Source organism: Eublepharis macularius, chromosome 1 (assembly GCF_028583425.1).
Source record: "Eublepharis macularius isolate TG4126 chromosome 1, MPM_Emac_v1.0, whole genome shotgun sequence".
NCBI lineage: Eukaryota > Metazoa > Chordata > Lepidosauria > Squamata > Eublepharidae > Eublepharis > Eublepharis macularius.
In genome coordinates this window covers 218,864,847-218,886,373 of record NC_072790.1, presented here as the reverse complement: position 1 = coordinate 218,886,373, position 21,527 = coordinate 218,864,847, and the positions used below count along the sequence as shown (strand labels likewise).

General features: G+C 44.6%; 1 protein-coding gene across 1 annotated transcript in view; it reads left to right on the top strand.

Moving 5' to 3' along the window:
- Positions 1-19,489: 19,489 nt before the first annotated feature.
- MTMR9 (myotubularin related protein 9) overlaps positions 19,490-21,527 on the top strand; it is a 37,060-nt gene continuing 35,022 nt past the window's right edge. Inside the window, exons 1-2 of the mRNA XM_054988000.1 lie at positions 19,490-19,678; positions 20,677-21,074. Coding sequence (XP_054843975.1) covers positions 20,890-21,074 — 185 coding nt within the window. The 5' untranslated portion in view covers positions 19,490-19,678; positions 20,677-20,889. The remainder of the gene's footprint in view (positions 19,679-20,676; positions 21,075-21,527) is intronic.

Here is a 21,527-nt window from a genome sequence, read left to right as displayed (position 1 = left end):
CCTGGTCCCAAGCCCTGCAGGGCCTTAAAGGCCCAAACCATCACCTTGATTCATGCTTGAGAGCTGACTGGTAACCAGCATTATTGCTGTAATATTGAGATCACGTGCACCTGATAGCTAGCCTCATCTAGCTGCCACATTCTCTATTAGCTGCAGCCAGGGCCGGATTGACAGGGGGGCAGGGGGTATTCTGCCCCCGGTGCTGCCAAAGAGGGGGCGCCGGGTGCAGTTGCCAGCCCCAGGAGCGTGCTGCCAGCCCCGGGAGCATGCCTGGGGAAAGGCAAATGGCATGGGCAGCCTCCCAGCCACCCACGCTGCCTTTTGCCTTACCCCAGGACAAGGGGCGGCCGGCTTGCCACGCACCCCTTGTCCTGGGGAAAGGCAAAAGGCAGCGCGAGTGGCTCGGAGGCCACCTGCGCTGTTCGCCTTTCCCCAGGGCAAGGGGCACGCAGCAAGCCGGCCGCCCCTTGTCCTGCAGGGCAGGTGAATGGCGCGGGCAGCCTCCAAGCCACTCGCGCTGCCCCCAGGTCCGTGGTGTGCCGGGACAGCCGGCTTGCTGCGGGGGCGGGGGGGGCACCTCAGCGTGATGACATCATGGGAGTGACGTCATCATGCAGCGCCAGGAGCGCGCACACGCGCGTAGAGCCTGACTACGGTTGCCCTGGGCGCTGGCAACCATAGATCCGGCCCTGGCTGCAGCTTCCAAACATTCTTCAAGGGAAGCCCCGAATAGAGCGCATTGCAATAATCCAACCTAGATGCAACAAAGGCATGGGTCACTGTGGTTAGATCTGACTGAGCCAGGAAGGGGCACAGTTGATGCACCAGCTGAAGCTGGGCAAAAGCTCTGAGCCACTGCAGCCACTTGGCTTTCTAATGTGGTTGCTGTGTTGAGTAGCACTCCCAAACTGCGAGAATGGCTTTTCAAGGTAAGCATAACCCTGTCTAAGACAGAAGAGATCTCAAGTTCCTGGCCTGCATTTCTACTAATCCAGACAACTTGTGTCTTCTCAGGATTTGATTTTAACTTGTGCACCCCCATCCGGCCTATTACTGACTCCACTTTCTTCAATTGTATCCCAGCGTTCTCACTGAGACTCAACATGGATTACAAAAAGTAAGAAACAATTCAGACAGAATAAGGCAGCAATTAAAATGGTACTTCAAGTGGCAATTAAAACAGCAACCACCATCAATAAGCATAACTACATCATTAAAATTCCATTCACTGAGAAAAGCAGACTGTGATTGAAACCCTATGCATGAATGGAAAGCCTGATAAAATTCAAACATTTCGGCTTGGCTTGGAAGATAGCCAAGTTTAGCATCAGGCAGAGAGAGAGACTAACAGATTTCCATAACTGAGGTGCCACTACCAATAAGTCCAAAACCTTCGTGGATCAGCCATCAAACTTCCCTCAGTGGCACCCTTTCACATATCAAGCATCTAAAGGTGGGCAGGTCCTGGAAAGATGAGCTCTTAGTCCAATGAAACCCTCAGCCCTTGTTTACTTCCCATAATGTGTGAAATAATCCTAAACATCATAAATTTGGTAAAGGAAAAGAGAAATAGTTTGACCATGTTTTCCCATGTTTCTGCTGTACACAATTCAAAATAAAGAATAGATTCTGACAGTACAAAACAGCATCTCACCAGTAGAAGGTAACAGTACTATCTCAAGTGTGCAAATGAAAAAAAAAGAAGGAAGGAAAGAGGATACTCCTAACTTACCCTCTCAGGGAGAGTTGCCAGTCCCCTGCTGGGGGCAGGGAATCCCCCACTCCCACCCTCCACCCCTGACCTTGTTTACCTAGCTGTTGGGAGGAAAGGCAAGGGACCGCGCCTCCCGGAGTGTGCTTCTGGGTGGCGTGGCATACTCCCACGTACTGCAGTGGGCTGATTTGGGCCCTAAACAGGCCATATTGGGTCCATTTGGGACCTAAATTCGCCCACTGTGAAGCACAGGAGCTTGTCAGGGCCCTCCCAGCAGTGTGCCTGTGCTTCACAGTGAGCCAATTTTGGCCCCAAAAGGGGCGGCACGTGCCCTGTGTGATGATGTTACTTCCTAAAAAGTGATGTCATTGTGCAGCCCGGGAGCTTGCACGCTTTGTGTGTGCACAAAGACTTCAAAAAAGGTGAGTGCCAAATCTCCTACCTCCCACTCGAGGGTAAAGGGACCTGGCAACCCTACTCTTAGGCAGCTGTAGAGGCCTGAGGAGTTCAGGGACAATATGTAGGGTCAGTTAAAGAACTTCTTGTTTCTCACATCAGATTCTAGTACTGACTGGACCAGGGAAAACTCAGAACAGAAGAGCATGGGGGACAAGACCTTGTGGGACCCCAGAGGCCAGAGAGTGGAGAAGCAGTCCACCAGCACCACAGTCTGAAACCTACCTTCAAGGTAGAGCCAAAACCATGAGAGACTGAGTGGCCCTCAGTCTTCACACCACCCTCCCTTTTTCACTCTGCACTATGATCGCCATGCCAACTGGATTTGCCCAAAGCACAGAGCAGCTGTGTGCCATTTGGCTTCTTCCAGACTCTCCAGGATTTCTTCTATCTTCACGATCAGTTTTGTATGTTTTCTTTTCACAGAAACAGAATCATAGAGCTAGAAGAGTCATCTAGTCCATCCCCTGCACAATGCAGGAAATTCACAGTTACATCCACCATTCCCCAGTGATCTCTGCTCAATGCCCAGAAGAAGGTAGAAACCTTCAAGATTTCTGGCCAATCTGGCCTGGAGGAAAATTTCTTTTTAACCCCAAAGTGGCAATGGGCATTTCCCTGGGCTCATAAAAAAGAATACAAGAGCTGAGCACTGGCTCATCCATTCCTGCCCTCCCTGCCCACATTTTTTTGCCCTCTTTTGGTTATTTCAGTCTAGAATCTAGATGTCTTAGCTGTAGGTGTTAGGTTTGTGTGTGAGTGAGTGCATGAGCAAGTCCGTGAGTCCGTGAGTGCGCACATGCTTGTTTTGAGTGCATGCTCAGCTCTCACTATTTTTCATATACTATATTTTCACAATAAAGATTTTTAATGGTTCTGTTTTCTGCCTTTTTATCTGGAAATTGTATCGCTAATGATTCCTTTGGAAGAATTCAAAATGCTGACAGATATTTTCACGCCATACATTTTGAGTGTGAAAAACCTTGCCTTAAGAAGTATTTTACTCATTTCAAAAGATAAAATATCTCATATTTTGTCAAAATAAAAAAAAATCAAAATAAAAAGTTTTTTAAAAAATAACAACCCTCAGGAGACTCTCTCAGGAGTGAAAAAAAGAAAGCACAATATGGACAGCTATCTATTATTCTACTGGGGCTTAAACAACCTGGGGGGTGGGAGTTGACTGGCAAATCATGTTGGGAGAACAGTTAAAAGCCCTTGGTCCTATCCATATTGGGGGTCACTGATCACTATTTTTAGGGACAAATTCATATTAGGAGTTCCAGTCAAAGAACTATGGCTTGGGGTAGGTCTCAGAGTACAAGTGAAAGGCACATGATACAGAGTATCAGAGCATTGGTGTAGTGGTTAAGAGCGCAGGACTCTAATCTGGAGAGCCGGGTTTGATTCCCCACTCCTTCACTTGAAGCCAGCTGGGTGGCCTTGTTGTGGGGATAATAATAACATACTTTGTAAACCGCTCTGAGTAGGCATTAAGTTGTCCTGAAGGGCAGTATTATTATTATTATTATTATTATTATTATTATTATTATTATTATTATTATTATCACAACCACTTTGCTGAAGCTCAGCAGATATGTATCTGGTCAAGGACTGAATAGAACAGCTCCTTGGAATTTTAACTACACCACCTTAAATTTCATTAAGGTTGTCAGGACCCTCTGGCAACCAGTGGGGGGCTGTGAGATGACTTGCCAGGTTGTGGGAGCTCGCTGGCAATGCCATTTGTCCTCTGGGGACACACTGACATCACTTCTGGGAGCACAGGAAGTGATGTCACCGCATTAGAATACTGCTGACATCCTACTCCCATTTTCCCAACTCCCCCCCCCCCTCACTGGCCAGTTGAGTAGTGACGAGAAGAACCTGCTGGCAGCAAGGGATCTCCCACTAGTACCAAGAGAATGGTAATCCTAAATTCCATGATGGAAGAAAAGCAAGAAGGTAATGTAGTTTGGTCCTCAGCAACTTTTAAGTCTGACTACCAGGGAAATGTTTTCAGTTCCCCATTCTTGTGGCTGGGTGCAGTGTAATTCCCACCATAGATCTAAAAATGCTGTGTTACTTTGGCTGCACCCTTTCCTTGGCAGAAAAACATGAAGGCAGAATTGTTGGGTCATCAATTTACCAGGTACTAGTGTTGCCAATTGCAGGTTGAGAAATTCCTGGAGATCTGGGGGTGGAGCCTGTAGAGGGAGCTCAGGAGGGATGTGTTGCTATAGAATCCACCCCCTGAATGCTGCCATTTTCTCCAGGGGGATGAATCTCTGAAGTCTGAGGATCAGTTGTAATTCCAGGGGAACTCTTAACCCCACTTGGAGTTTGGCAACTGTACCAGGGGTAGTTTTAGCTTCTCTGGGACTTCCAGTACTGCCTCTGCCCAGATTAACTTCCATGATGAACTGAAGCAAGGCAGGAGAGCTTAGGGGAATGAAAGGTCGAGTCGGCAGCTGACTTCAGCTCCAGAGAGAACTGTTTGAGTGGCGTTTCCTTGCTTGCTTCAGTGAAGCCGACAGAGCATGGTGGAGAGAGCGCTTACTCAGAAGGGAGGAAGTCAAGGCCACTGAGCCTCTCTGTAATCATGTTTTACAGAAGGGAAGGTTTCCTAGGGGATGAAGAGCTGCAGAAGTCCATGTGGAGATCAGCTGGGAAGGAAAACTCCCCCCCCCCCCCAAGTTCCATGGAAATATATTTTAGATTTCTTTTTTACCCTGCTCCTTAACTGGGGCAGCTTGGTGGTGGTTGTTATTTTGTAACCAGATTTTTAATAGAATATTGTTCAGATTTTTTTTCAGGGCAATCAACAAGGTCCTTGTACCCACAGGGGCGATCAACTTGTCTCTGGGCTCACATGACTGAAAGCCCCATCAGACAAGAAAATCCCAGCCTTGTAAATATCAACAAACAATGTGGTGCGCAGGTGCGCGCACACACACACACAATACCAAAAAAATTTATTAAAACCCACAGTGAAAACAAGAGAACTAAAACTGTAGATAAAAATCTAAATTAATAGAAAAAAGAATGACATAGGAAACATTTACTGAACCCTAGATCTGGTAACTTCCCCTGGCTTTAGTTAGCTCAGCTGGCAAGCCTAACAGCTAGCGTTGCCAGTTTTGGGTTGGGAAATGCCTGGAGATTTGAGGAGTGGAGCCTGGGAAGGGCAGGGGTTTGGGGAAAGAGGGACCTCAGCAGAGTTTAATGCCATGGAACCCACCCTTCAGAGCAGCCATTTTCTCCAGGGGAACTGTGGACAAATTGTAGTTCCAGGAAGTCACCAGGCCCCACCTGGAGGCTGGCAACCTTACTAATAGCCACTGATTGCCCCATACCTCTATCCTCCATGAATTTATCTAATGTTTTACACATTGGGGGAGAGGGAAATGGATGGAATTAATGGGAAAGAGATGGAGGGACTACTCAGGCTGTGTCCTATTGATGCAAAGAAGCACAAAGCAGGAGGCACGGTTATGAGGAGGAGTCTATTGTGGCAATTTTTTTACAGATTTGTCCTCCAACATCCCTGCAGAGATTGAACTGCCTGGTCCACTTGTTCTGCTCTTATTTGGCTTGCCTTCATTCTGCTCTTTGAAATGAAGGGTTGGCAGCAACTCCAAGTTCCGGCAACTCCGCAAGAGGAGAGACATCATATCCGTCTCCCTCTGAGCTGTGCACTGGGGTGGATTGACACTCAAAGAACAAAGGCACAAGGACCGTGAGACTGGAGACTGAAGGGACACCATCCCTTCAGCTATGCCCTTTGCTTTGTTAAGAAGCTGCATATAAACAGAAGAATGTTTCTGCCTTTACTTTCAAGTGTCTGTTTGCCTCACTTCAAGCCTCTTCTAGCCTCTTTACTGCCACCCATGAGGCTTCCTGTCTTTCTTTTCCCTGGATTCTTTTTGCTCTCCATTTTCGTCTCAGGTGAGAACATTTTTTTTAACAGACCTGGTGGGCAAATCAGCTGGCTAAGTATCCGTGATATATCAAATGTAGCCAGGATTGAAAGGGGAATCCTGTGGAAAAGACACTGAAGATGGTGGGGAAAAGAAAGGATTACAGGAAATATTAGCTGGGATATTTACAGCACAGACCACTGACTGACATAAAGTTCCCGATCTGTTGCCTTTCTTCAGTCTAGTGTTGAGGGAATCCATTGTTCTGCTACATCTGGTGATTGCAAGGATATTTTTTTCCTGGCACAGGGCGCAAAAAGCATTCAGACACACAGGCTTGTATCCGACGTGATGGCTACTGTAAAACAAACTGCAATGAGACTAATGCTTTACTGGAATTAGATCTCGGGACCTGTGCAAATGGGAATAAGAGGTGCTGCCGACCCTGGAACCTGGTAAGGGAAAGTGTGGACCGTCCTGTCCAAAAGAGGATGTTGAGTAAAAGAAAAGTGTGAAACTTGCGGAGGAATGGGAGCATTTGTTGTACCCTAGTACTAAAAATCATGAAAAATTGTCAGTTCTTAAAATAATGTTATATTATGCAACATTTTCTCCATGACTTGAAACAATGACATAGATTTTCAGGATGGTAGGTAAAAAGCCAGACAGGGACTTGCTTGATAGGGTTGCCAAAGTTGGCTTGGCAAATTCCTGGAGACTGGGGGCAGTGCCTTGGGAGGGCAGAGTTTGAGATGCCATAAAGCCAGTCCTCTGATGCTGCCCTTTCCTCCAGAAGAACTGATCTCTGTTGGAGATGCAGTGAATTTTGTGGTGAACATGTTCGACAGCTGAACATACTGCATCCCACTATCCTGAACAGAAGCGAGCCTCTTAAGCTCCTGATGAACAACTTGGATGGCTGCTGAAAGGAAACTGCCTCCTGAACTTGATGTTGAGTTCCCAGCTTGCAGATCAAAAGCAGACTCTCAGCTGATATCACCTGAGCTTATCTATCTGCCCCCAGCTCTAGCTCCCTTCTCTATCTCAGTGAGTCTGGAAGACAGAGAGGAGACTGGGGAGGAGAGAAACCAGCAGAGATTGGCTTCTTTTCCCTTCCACCCCAAACTGTCGGTGTGGGTTGCAGAGAAAAGGAGCAGACCGTCGGTAGGGGGCAGGATGCTTTCCCCCTCTCTTACACTGTGAGTTTGAGCTGAAAGAACAGGAGCAGGCAACTGGGGTGCATGTGAAGAAGCGATCTGCTTCTTTCCCTTATCCCAAATGGAGAAGTGGAAGGGCTAGTCGTCCCCCCCCCCCAACTGAGAACTTGGGCAGCAGAGGATGAAGCTGATCACTCCTGTTCTCCTGCAGCCTAAACTGGGGTGGGGGGGGAGGGATGGCTTCTCTCTCTCCTCCCCAAGTAGTTCTCTTTAGCTGTAGAGAATAGAAGCAGCTTGCTCCTGTTTTCCTCACCCCACCTTTAACGATCTTTTCTCTCCTCCCCACCTGAATCCTACAGCTTCAGAGAATAGGAGCAGTCTTCTGTTTTTTTCCTGCAGCCCAAACTGATAATCTGAGGGGCAAAGGAGAATAACCTGTATCTCAGCAAGGCTGGGACACAGCAAATTTTCCTGGCTGGGAGATCAGAAGAACCTGAATTCCAGCTAAGGCCTTCTGCTTTCAGCTATCCTCGCCTGCCATTGCTCCTAGCAATGGTAGAAGGGGGGAAAGTTGGCATCCTGCATGCCAGTATGTCATTTCTGGGGAAAACCTGGAAGTAACATAAGGTAGCTCTAGGAATTGCTGGGAATGTTACCATAGAGTTTCTGGCAATTACTACAGCTGCCCTACTTTACAATGGTTTTTATGTATGGGTTTCTGCAGCTGCTTTTATTATTGAGACCGGCTTGATTTTGTTGTCCTTTTCTTCAGTTTTACTGTTGTGAGTTTCCGTGACCATTTTTTTTAAATGGAGAAGGGGCAAATAAATGTTTTAAACAAGTAAGAGTGGACCAGGGCTTAGGCGGTGATCCTTATGATCCAGTCTGGTGTAGTGGTTTAGTGTATTGGACTATGATCTGGGACACCCAGGTTCAAATCCCCACTCCACCATGAAAGTTGCTCAGTGACCTACAGCCAGTCACTTTCTCTCAGGTAGCCTCTCTTATATGGCTGTTTTGGGGATAAAATGTTGGAGGGGGGATCCATGTATGCCAGACTGATGGGATCGTGAGATAGAAATGCAAGCAAGACGTATAGAATTAAAAGTGTTACAGCTATAGATGGGGCTATATTTGTAAAAGACCTGGACCAAGAGACACTGTGTGTCTTTGGTGGGAACTCACTATCTCATAGCATAACCTCCCTACCTTGGGTGGCTGTGAAGGTGAGAGTGGGTAATTCTTGTATAAGGCACCATGGATTTTTCATCATGGAGAAGAAGTGGACTGTAATTATGACACATCAGTCAGTTTACCTCTTGCTGTTGCATACTCTATGCTGAGGAGACACCTCCTGGGAGACTAATAAATACAGTACAATCCTTAAATCAAAATGTAGATCACAATGCGCAAGTGCTTTCTGTGCAATATACAACCATGTACATAAATTTCAATACAACACCGATATAATTACAAATCCTAATTGACTGTTTCTTTAACAGGGTAACAAACTAACTCCATACAACCTAATGCAAGGTAAGTGTCTCTCAAACTGTCCAGTATACAACTTCTTTCAGTAATATAGTCTTTATCATTTCTTTTTGCAGAGGAGAAGATGCCACAGCGGACTTTAACTCTGTCAAGCGTTGTCAAGAGCTAAGCTATGAGAGAGGAATTACACCAGGAGGAGCACATGAAAGGAGTTGCAATGTTGGCCAGGAAGCTGAGTTTTAAAAGAGATGGGAAAGCTTTGTCAATTTCCCCTCTCTACAGAGCCAGGGAGATCCCTGGTCAGAAGGTTTGTTTATTTCCTCTTAGCCTCTTAGAAGGGGAGGTGAAACTGACCGAGCCTTTGGGAGGCAAAGAGGAAATTAACAAACTCTCTGAGCTGAGATCTCCCTGGGTCTATAGAGAGGGGAAATTGACAAAGCCTTCTAATCTCTTTTAAAATGCAGCTTCCTGGTTAACATTGCGACTCCCTTTATGTGCTCCTCCTGGTGTAATTTGTCTCCTGTAGTTTGGCAAGTATAATATCTCCTCATTGAAGGTTACCGGTGCAATGCTTGGAATTTGGAAGTCCTGTATGAATGAAATAAGTTTAATATTATTGGCTGATGATGAAGATTCCTGAAACAGGTTGAGACAGCAGCTAGCAAGCCCATTGCCAACTTTTCAATTCTTGCCCATTTTTCCATCTGGACAGTGCCTGATGTGGTTAAAGTCCACTGTGGTGTCTTCTCCTCTGCAAAAAGAAATGATAAAGACTATATTACTGAAAGAAGTTGTATACTGGACTGTTTGAGAGATACTTACCTTGCATTGGGTTGGATGGAATTAGTTTGTTTAAGAAACAGTCAATTAGGATTTGTAATTGTATCAGCATTGTATTGAAATTTACATGCACAGTTGTATATTGCACAGAAAGCACTTGCACTTTGTGATCTAAATTTTGATTTAAGGATCATACTGTATTTATTAGTCTCCAGGTGGTTTCTCCTCAGCATAGAGTGTGTTGTCTTGTGGAGACGTCCCTCCCTTGTTTTGTTGTTCTTGCTGTTGCATGGCATGAATACCAAGGCTTGATGGAATGAAGTGATATGGCAAGAAGGTGAGCTCGGATCCGTAAGAGCCAGTGTGGTGCAGTATTTAGAGTGTGGATCTAAGACACCTGAGTTCAAACCCACATAATGCCATGAATTTCACCGGGTAGCCCATGGGACAGTGATCCATTCTCAGCCTCTTTTTTTCACATTTGGTACCTGGCTTGTTGTATCAGATTGTACAATGGTCACAAAGAGGAAGCCAAGAACAAGCCAAGTGGGAATTGTCCATCACACTTGGAGTTGGAGGTGGAAATGTACTATGAGCTGGAGATGAAGGTGGAACTGGACCAAGAGGTGGAACCAGAGCTGATAATGGATTTGGAAGGGCTGGAATTTAGGAATGTCCACAAAAGACAGCTGCTGTAGCATAGTGATTAAGTGGATGGGCTTTGAATCTGCACTCTGCTGGTTCAATTCCCACGACTGCCATGAGCTTAGCAGGTGACCTTGAGTAAGCCACTCCTCTCAGGCCCAGCTCCCCAGCTGTATTGTGGGGATAATAATAACACTGACTTTGTTCACCACTCTGACTTGGGCACTTATCTGTCTAGAAGGTTGGTATATAAGCACACTGGGTTTTTTTTAGTGTTTTTGTTGTTATTATTATATTATTATAAAAGGCAACAGAATCCTTGTAATAGAGAGCTGGCTGAATCACAAGCTACTTGTCAACAAAGTTTAGAGCCAAAATTGAGAAGCTGGAGGGAAGTAATAGCCCCCCTGTTCCTTGTAGATTGGGCAGGGTCCCTGATCCTATCATGCTATCCAGTGTTGTGTTCTCCTTCTGAGACAGACTGGAATTCAGAGGGCCTCAAGATGCCAAGCATGCTTTGGGTCCAGGCTTTGACTTGGCCTTGCCACATTCTTGGTTCTTGAGGTCCTGGTGAGGGGGACTCTAGAGGGGACTGAAGATGAATAAGTCCACTCAGGGGGTTCCTGAACTGCCTGTTCCATTGGATTGTCAGCAGGAGCCTCTGGTTGTAAAGGGGCAAGGCGGTCTCTCGCTAAGGATTCCTGGATGCGTAAAGTCTCCACTGCACTGGGAACTATGGAGGACTCATATTCTGTGGAGTCTCCCTCCCATGTTGAGGCTGGGCCATGTCAGATTCTGACACTGGCATATTTCACAGGGTTTTTGTGAGAATAAAGCCAAAAGGAGAACCACACACACTACCCTCAGTCCCTTGAAGAAAGGATAGATTAGCAAGTACTAGATAGTATTTCTCAAGTGTTTTGAAGCTAAGCCTCCTTTCTAAACTTTCCTTAATTTTCAAGCGTCCCCCCCCCCATCTCAATAATAGTCCTGTCTTAGTAAGAGCAGCCTTTCCGGATCAGATCAGTGCTCCATTTAGTCTAGTGGTCAAGCAGATGCCTCTATAAGCAGGACACAGAGGCCAAGCCCGCCCTGTTGTTCCCCTTCCCAAGCACTGGTCTGCAGAAGTTTACTGCCTCTGAACAGAGAGGTTTCATTTAGTGATTATGGCTAATGAATCCATGAATAAAACCCCTGCACACAGATACATTTATTTTATTTATGTCGTTTATACCCAGTCTTTTCCCCCAACGGTGACCCAGAGTGCCTTCCAACATTCTCCCCTCCTGCATTTTATCCTCAAGGTAACCCTGTGAGGTAGGTCAGATTTGAATGCGTCAAGGTCACTAGCAAGCATTCAGCCTGATGCTGTGTACACACATAAAAAAACCTGCTCCAGCATCGTGGATGTTCTCCTAAAGCCAGGGGCTAGGGATGCTCAAACACCTACTGGTTCAGCTCATATCTCGATCACATTTATTTGTTTGTTTGTTTGTTTGTTTGTTTATAGCCCACCTTTCTTTTGAGTCCATTGAGACTCAAGGTGGATTACACAGTACAAGTCAATATGATCAACAGCCGGGACATTCAATAAACACTATATTTTTATTTATTTATTTAATGTCATTTATAGTCTGCCTTTCTCACTGAGACTCAAGGCGGATTACACAGTGTGATATTAGTACAGTAAATATCAAGAACATTTCCATAAATAATGCCGTAGGGTAAATAGATACAAGTTCACAAAGACACAGCACTTTATTAGGAATCCATTACAACATAGTGGTGAGGTCTGTGGTTCCTATTAGTGGCTCATCTGAAATCCCCTCCCTACAGTACAGCCCTCCTATCTAAGTAAAGAGCCGTTTTGAATAATTCGGTTTTGCCTCATTTGTGGAAAGCCAGGAGAGTGGAGCGTCCCTGAGCTACCCAGGCAGGCCACTCCACAGGGTGGAACAGAGCATGGGTTGCAGAAATTTGAAAACAAGCAGAAGTCGGATACAGAGCTGAAACAATCCTGAAATGGGATATAAGTGCTGATTGACAGATGGGCTGCTCGTCAGTTTGTGGCCCTGCATGAACAGGTTGCATGCCAGCCTTGCAGGGATGTAATCAAGTTTGGAAGGATCGAAGCCAGCGCCCAACTGATCCCTCTGCTCAGCAGGTCTCGGCTTTTAATCAGCTTTTTTGATAGCCACAAACTTGTTCAGCTGCTGCTCAAGTTGTTTGGTGCCCAGACAAAAAGATCTGGGATTGGTTCATGTTTGACTGTGACAGTCAAAACTGTTATGTCTGGTTACCAAATATGTTCACAGCAAAATTTACGCCTGTGACAAGAAACTCCCAGATGTACTTCTCCTCGTACTATAATTCTAAGAAACTCTAGAATGATACAAATCATCTATGTTCGTTTTCGTCTGTCATGGGAATTACAGGAGAATCTTTATCCTTTTCTGCTATTACTGCAAATGTTATTTCGTAGCTTCCCAGGACCAGGAGATCCCGGGCTAATGGCAGCCATTGAGGATTCTCGCACTTCCCTTTGGTGTCTTCTTCATATGGGCCATGGTTATTCCAGGTAAGTAGTGAAAAGGTTGTCAGGTGTACCTCGCTCTTCAGCCCATTCACAGGAGCTGCATGCCACACATGAATGTACACGAAGCTGCCTTATACTGAATCAGACCACTGTTCCATCAAGATCAGAATCATCTACTCAGACTGGCAGCAGCTCTCCAGGGTCTCAGGCAGAGGTCTTTCACATTGCCACCTCCCTGATTCTTTTAGCTGGAGATGTCAGGTATTGAACCTGGGACCTTCTGTGTGCAAAGCAGAGGCCCTTCCACTGAGCCCCTCTCCTTCATATCACGAAACCCTTTGACAAAGGGTTAGACAGAACTATGAATGAGAGGACAAGACTTTCTAGTCATGTCTACTAGTTAGAACAGCTAAGAATTGACTTTCTGTTAACAGAGGTAGTAGAGTACAGAGGAGCTAGTTCCATCAGATCCTGTATTTCCAGGAGGATCTAACTGTCCAGGGTTAGAGACAGAATACTGGATGTGATGGATGTAAGAGTGATCTGCCATGATACTTCTTCTGTGCTTATGAAAGATGAACAGTAGTTATATTCCTGTAAATAATACAGCAGGGGCAGGCAACTGGCATCCTATGGATCAAACCCAGCCAGGACCCATCATACTATTCTGCTATTTGAGCCATTAAAAAGAGTGTTTTAGCCCCTGCCCATGTGAATGGAGTATGTGATTCTGCCATTTCCTTCCTTGTTTCACGTACAAAAACACATCCGTGTGGAATCTTGGGCCTTGTGATGGTGGTGACAAGTGATAAGTAGGAGGGGAGAAAGAATTTATTGAAGCCCACAGATAGTTTGATTTACAGTCTGTCTTACCCCAAATACAAAAAGTGAATAATAGAATTTTATATAAGAGGTCCTTATAGAATCTGTTATCTGAACAGAAGAGGTAGAAATCTTTTATTTAAGTAACCTGTAACAGCCAGTGTAGTATAGTAGTTTGTTTGTTTATAAGCTTGCCTTTCTCCCAAATAACTGGTTTCCAAGGCAGTTCACATGAAGACCGGAGAGACCTGGGTTCAAATCTCTACTAAGCTGTGAAGCTCGCTGGGCGATCTCACTTTCTCCCAGCCTAGTCTACCTTGCAAGTGTGTTGTGAGGATAAATGGAGGAGAACCATTTATGCTGCCCTGACTTCCTTGGAGGAACAGAGGGATAGAAATGTGATCATTCCATGAGTAATTCCTCTTAGGATTTGCCTTCTCTAACTTCTACATAAATTAAGCAAAATATGTATATCCCAGCAGTTTGTTTCCATTGTGGTCAGCTAAAAGTCTCTAGGAAGTTCAAAAGAATACAGGTAAAGGCCTTAACCCTGTTTTCAGAAACAGGTGTTATTACCTTTGAAAACAGAAAACCCATTTTTTTACTCCTCTCTTTTGAGAATTCAGCTTTTTAAAAGATTTCTGTTATGTTTACTTTGTGCTGTTTTTCATTGTGAAGGGAAATTTCCAAATAAAACCCACATGGAAATTTAAAACGTTTCTTAGTTGCATCAAAGCAACACAAACCACTGTATCATGATGAGTGAATGCTCCCTCTGGCATTCACCTCTTCCAGGACTCATGCCTTTGGCTTTAAGGAAAAATCAGGAGTCTGTTTATTTATTCCAGGTCCAATGTGAACACTTTGCTTTCCCAGTCAATAATCAGTGTTCTAGTTAAAACCTTTATTTGAAAGTACTATAAATAAATGTGAGAAAATAAAATATAAAAGAATCATATACAAATCACACCGACTGTTGTAAGAAAATGAGAATGCGTGAGCAGGGCATTTACAATAAAGCTACACTTATGATCTGAGAAGTATGTGGAGTCTGTATATCACATAGTGCTAGAAACTTATATAGACTGAGTGTATGAAAATCATGTTTCTAAACTCTTCCATCTTGCTGAATTGCCTGTTTTGTGATGTTACTCTGAGCAGAGAAGTGATACTCAATGTGAAACTGTGAAGGCTAAAGGCAAGTTGCTAACTGAGATTTATGATGGCTGACAAGCCACTAATCATGAAAAGTTACTTCTACATTTATCAGAGCTGGTTTATGCTAGCAATGAATTTTCTGTTATGTGCCTTAAGACAGTGAGAAAGAGAAATATCTGGTTGGAGTTGTTACAGCCTTAACTAACTTATGCTAAATAATGAAACAAAACTGATAAACACACATTCTACATACTATGCCTGGTGTATATTGCATGACAACTTTTTAAGTTCGGCTGTTTTCACATGCACCCGTAAGCCACCGGAAGATCGCTGAAACTCATGGCATGAAGTGACTTCCAAGCACGATTTCCTGGCACAATCCCCTTTAATGCCGTGATGACATCCGAAATCGTGCCATTAAATGGGATCGTGCCGGGAAATCGCGCTAGGAAGACGCTTTGTGCCATGAGTTTCGCGCGATCTTCCGGAGGCTTTGAGCATGTGAAAACAGCCCAAGTTTTTAAAAGCTAAATTAGCCATCTCTATGCATTCCAGCACCTAATTCTACAAAGAAATTTGTGCCATTTGTTAATGAATGATGGAGCTAAGGTAGTACATGGTGGCACCTCACAAGCATAGTAATTTTCTGTCTCTGCAGATTTCTCTGAATCCCTTCTACATTGTCAACAGCCTTCATGACCCTCCAAGTCCAGAACCCAGCACAGAGTTCTGAACATCTTTGCTGCCATATCTGCAGATTCTCTTGTCTGGATGTGGATTCACTGCACAGCATGGAGAGAAACTTTGCCGCACTTCAGTCATTGCAGTGTGCCTAGAGTGTCCTCTTTACAGTGTATTCAGTGCACAGAGTGGCATGTGCAGCAGCTGCTCCCCATCTAAGGAAGTCATTTCTGCTAAAACTGTGATGCCCCCAAACACTGTGTCATTATACCATAGCATGCCACTAGAAGTGTGCCTTAAAAAATTAAGCAACTATGTTGGATGCATCCAATATTATATACCTCCTGGATGTACAAGACCCCATGTACCATTGATTTATTTCTTCCCATCTCTATCAATATATCAGCAATAATATTTTCCCAAGGAGGGAGTCAGGATGCAGAATTTAATGGAATGATTCACACTAAGCTGAGAACTGCAGCGGAGGCGGGGGGGATATCTTAAAATCATCACCATTTTCCAGACAGCCTGGCAACCAGCAGGAGACTGGTGAGGGATGAAGGAGAACATGAGGGTGGTTATTGGTGAAAGAATGACATCACTTCTGGAAAAACCTGGAAGTGACATCACACCTCTCTAGGACTTACTGGAAGTTATGGTTTTACCATAGGGTTTCTGGTGATTCCTAGAGAGGCATGTTGTTGCTTCTGGAAGTGATGTCACACTATTCCTGAAGGCATTCTTTAATATGCTTCCTCTCTGCTGGCCACTGGAGTGCCAGTGGGCAATGTCCACTGGGGGCAGGAGATCTCTCACCTCCAGTGGGTATATGGCAACCCTGGTGCCAACTAGTGACTTGAATGGGCAATGAAGATGGCAGGATGCCAAAGTGGGAATGCAAATTGACTATTTTGTGGTGGCAAGGAGGATACCTACTCATTCTGCTGGGAGCTGATTAGAAAAATGCATATCTGTCTTTTTGATTACAAAATAAAAGTACAATAGAACTGCAGTTTTTTTTATTCATAAAAAAAACATGTTCCAGATACATCTTCAGTGCACTAGTGATCATGACCTACTTTATCTTTCTACTCTCATATCACATTACCCCCATCATTCATATCCAGTTCCAGGATCCTCATGACTACCTCATTCTGCCCTGCAGCATGTGTAGACCAGGACCCAGTCTAAGCATGTATGACTGGAATGTGGGCATACTCTGTCGTGAGTATCCTGCAGCCATCTTCTTCTTAGGATTGCCACCTTTGGGTTGTGAAATTCCTGGAGATTTGGAGGTGGAGACTGGGAAGTGTTACACGCAAACATGCGCCCTGAACTGCTTCTAGGCCAGACTCAGAAAAGAAGCAGACGGCAGCGTCCAATGACAAGGGTAAAACTTACTGGCTTATTCGAATAGACGGAAGAGAGTGGGTAGGGAGTGTAAAGCCCCTCAGAATCCAAATGTTCTTTGGGGTTTCAAAGCCATTACACGAACTTTTATCACCTTTGGTTCATTAACAGAAATGCATTCAATAAGTTACTGGTCAAGTTATTTATGTGTACATATGACCTAACATCATTCCATTGGTTTGGCATAATTAGGGGTTGTCCCCTTACTCAATTAACACTTGCAAAAGTTGTTTATCATTTCAAAGAACAAACAGTCCTTTTCTGGCACCTGTAGTATCAATAAAGTAACTATCAGGTAGCTGTGTGTCATCCCCAAGGCCTTCAGTTTGCCTGTTCCCATTCCTTAACACTACAAGAATCCATTGTTAGTCTTCGATCTGTTACCATCAGCATAAACAAGTACCCCAATATGTAGCATATGCTTGGCTATTCATCTTTCCCAAGAAGACAATGAAGACAGTTTAGATAGAGCTTGTTATCAAGGTTTGAACGTATCTCTTGTGACTTGGCAGAGACCAGGCAGGATGGGCAAGTTGTTTTGTATCTCTAGAATGTGCTTTCAGCTTTACAGCCACCCCAGGCCAAAATGCAAGGCTAGAGAGATGGAAAACAAAGGGCCTCTTTTTTGTGTCTGTTATAGAGAGTAAGGCCAATACACAGGTATATTAAAACTAAATTCTTCTACAATTATGTTCCTTGTATTCTATGGCAATGCTATATCTAGTGTTTCATATATATCACTCAGGTGTTCTGAGAGCTTCTGCTTACTACTCTTTGGGACAGATTCAAGTGTATCCTACAGAAGGGTGGAGGTTGGAGAGGGGAGGGACCTCAGCAGGGTATAGTGCCATAGAGTCCAACTTCCAGAGCAGTCATTTTCTCCAGGGGAACTGACCTCTGGAGATCAGTTGTAATTCTGGGAGATCACCAGACATCACCTGGAGGCTGGCAACCCTACAAGTTCTTCTACTTCCTTTATTGTCTCCCTTGTTCTTGTGGCTACTATATATCTCATAATAACTAAAACCAACAAGCAAGGCTGATTTATGTTCCAAATGATAATGTATGGAGGGAATTTGAAAACAGATGGGTAGGCAAACACTTGAAATCATCCGAATGAATGAGGAAATCAGGCCAACCTGGGGTAGGGTTTCTAGCTCCAGGTGAATAATTCCTGAAGATCTGGGAGTAGAAACAAGGGAGGGCAGTTTCGTGCTGGGAGGGGCCTCACTAGGGTATAATGCCATACAGTCCACCTTTCATAGCAGTCATTTTCTCCAGGGCAACTGATCTCTGTAGTCTGGATATCAGTTGTAATTTTGGGAGGTTTCCAGGCCCCATCTAGAGATTATAAACCCTCTCCAGAGGCCACTATGACATATTTAGAAACTTCTAGGGGAAGACATCATTTCCTAACAAGAAGGGTTCTGGAAGGTGAAGAACAGAGGATTCTCTTGAGCTCCTTTCAGACCAACCAGAACCAATGAAAAAAATCAGGCTTTGCACCTCCAGCATGCCTGTTATAATGTGTACAAGCAGCCTCTAGGGGACAGCTTTCTGCTTTGCATGTTCTTCAGTCTTGGCCCTTCAGTTTTTGCCAAGAGGATCAAAGAAGAACTGTGAGAAATAGTAGTATTTTTAAAAAATGTAAAGAGAGAAGCAACGTAATTTGTTGAGAGAATGAATATGCAAGCAAACAAAAGGGATACTGCTTCATTTGTAGGCTTCTATGAAGCATCTGGGCTGGCTACAGTTGGAGATATTATGGAAGAATACTGGGGGGAAAAATTCCCCTCCCCTCAGCTAACCAAATCGTTAGCTAATCGTTGCTAATTATGTCTGAGAACAAACTCAAGAAGAGCCATCTCGAAATGTAAATCTGGTTTATTACAGTTTTCCTCCACTCCCCAACTGCAGCACATTGTAGTTCTTTTCAGACGGTTTAAAACTGGATTCCCGCCTCGTTTGCTCTTTCAGACAAAACTACAGTTCCCAAGGTCCCTCACGGGAAAGATGACGTTGCCTCGGGTCCCCCTCCCCACCTTCGGCATAAGAAGCTTCGGCTTGCCCGGAAGACATCGTTAATGGTTCCAGAGTGAGGGACTGCGATACAAGCGGCTACATTAGTACACAAAGTCAAGGGAGAGGCTCTTTGTACGCATGAGGGCTGAGGTCAAATTAAAGTGTGATTCTAATTGCCCTTTTAACGTTTTTTAAAATAATTTCACATGTCCACATCACGACTACAGGAAGGTTAAAGACGAATCTTGTGATATCATACGTATTGACAGCATTTTATTCCAAACTTTGGAAGGTAGTTGCCGTGGTAAAGCAACAATAATAAAGCAGTCGCCGGATTTAAAACCTATTGTAATAGATTTGTTTTCAAGTAGACTACTAAGGGGGAACCTTCATGCTCACGAATGTGTACCCAGCCGGCAGTTTTCAGAGAACATTTTCCGGTAAGGGCAAAAGGAGACTTTCCCTTGCGGGTGCGGTTCCCTCCTATTTCCCCTCTCCGGTTTAGTTTTCAATTTCCGCCCTCATCTGCTAGAGACATGGATTGGGCGCTGGAAACAGTCATGTGGAATTGGCGGGAGTGGATTGGTCAATCATTTCACCGCCTGTTGCCTGTTCTGGTATCTCCATATCTGGGGTACAGATTTGGAGCTTTCCCTCCGTTGGCTGGAGGCTCCATAGAGATGCCAAGGGAGTTCCCTTTGGCTGATGGAGGGGGCTGGAAAGGGAGCTGGGTTATAGACTAGTTGCACCCCACTTTCTATACAGCAAAGGGTTGCTGCCAGGCTCTTGTGACAGCCTCCGCTGCCCATGGAGACTGCGACCCCCACTCTGGCAGCTGGGGGTTGAACCCCTTTATTTGCTCCCTTCACGCCTTATTTCTGCAGAGGTCGGTATTGGTTTCTTTATTAATTCTGTTTGGATAAAATGTTACGTCCCATCTTACATTCCTAAGACAGCCATCCCCGTTCCTGCCCCACTCGTAGCTCCCCTATCTTTTCCACTGTATTTCCATAGAGGGTCATTAGACCCCTCCCCCAGCATAATCCCCTGTCATTCTAGAAAAAAGGGAGATAATATCTGTTTCTTCCTTGGTCATAGATCCAGAGGAGTTAGCCATGTTAGTCTGTAGTAGCAAAATCAGAAAGAGTCCAGTAGCACCTTTAAGACTAACCAATAACTACAATAAAATTGGTTAGTCTTAAAGGTGCTACTGGACTCTTTTTGATTTTGTTTCTTCCTTGTTGCTCAACCTGTTGTTATTGGGTGCTGGAAATTAATCCCCTCAGGCAATACTATTATCTATCAGTTGATGCTTTCCTGTCCCCTTAACCCCGAATCTAATCTAAAACAAGGATAACCTTTCCAGTTAGGCTATATATAGCTTGATGCTTCCTGCTGGGTCAGAAATCTGAGATTTATTTTGCACCTGCTGTCAGTGGTTGAGTGCAGGGATGTAATCCACCTGTCCCAATACTGGTTTGTGGGATTAGTTAATCTCACCACACTAGTAGCCAAGCCTTTAGTCTCTTCCTTCCCCTTTGCAGAGATTAAAAATGGGAAAAAGAGTAAACATACAGTCTTTAAATCCTCTTTGAAGTCCTTAAGCCTTTTAGAGATTTAAAAGAGGTAAATGATAGGGGTCTGGTTGTAACTGACCTCTTCCCATACCTGAATGCCCACATCTGACCCTTTCCCACACCTGGGGACAGATGGGATTGTGACATCCCAAAACCACAGCTTCACTGCACCTTGGATTGTGACATCTCTACTTTCCCTTCCTCTCCCCTTCCCTGAAAGTTACTTCCCCAGTCTTCTCCATATCTATAGGTTATTCTGCTTTTCTTTAAAACTACATTAATGTTAATATTTTCATTCTTTTCTAAGCAACAGATTTCCAGGTCTTGCCTTCTCCTAACCAGTAAGAACCGGGATCTTGCAGTGATGACACCTGACAAACAGTTGACTCTTGGCTAGTGCTGTAATCTGAAGAGTTGTGGCCTCTGTGGAAGCTGTCAAGAACTCGGGTTGCATCTTTTTGGCAAGTTAAAATTTGTACGGATTGGCTACAGGGACATTGTGCCTGATCTGAGGGAAAATATGGAGTTTGCTGAGCTTATCAAGACACCTCGAGCTGATAACGTCATACTTTACCGCCCTTTTTATCCATTAGTGGAAGGGACTCTCTGCTTGACAGGGCATCACCTGATTTACTCTTCGCGGCGGCAGGACAATGTAGAAGAGCTTTGGCTTCTTCATTCCAACATTGATTCTATTGAAAAGCGGTGAGGATGCTGCTGTTTCTGTATGGGGGACAGGGTGGGTGAACTGGATACCACTCATGAAATGTATCATTTCCCCCAAGGTCCAGGTTGAAATGTTTTGGTAGAGGGGATAAAATCAGTAGAGGGGATAAAAAAACACTGTTTCTTAAATAATTGTTCAGGTGCTTGACTTACACTCTTTCAGCAGTCATTAAAGCTACCCTGTATGGTAAGCTGGGATAATTACCCATGAATTAAAGCCCCATTGCAGTAAGTATGGCTGTAACATGCCTAGTGTTCTGCTGGGTTTTGGGCCAAGGATGTTTTGTGACATAGGCACCCCCAATAACATTCCCCTTAACTGAATGGCCCTGCTTTTCCTCTGACCGTGTTGTGCAATGAAGGAGACTGCCTTTTACAGAGAACAGATCTGCACCTTTAACAAACGTAAGTCTGTAGGGGAACCATTTCCTA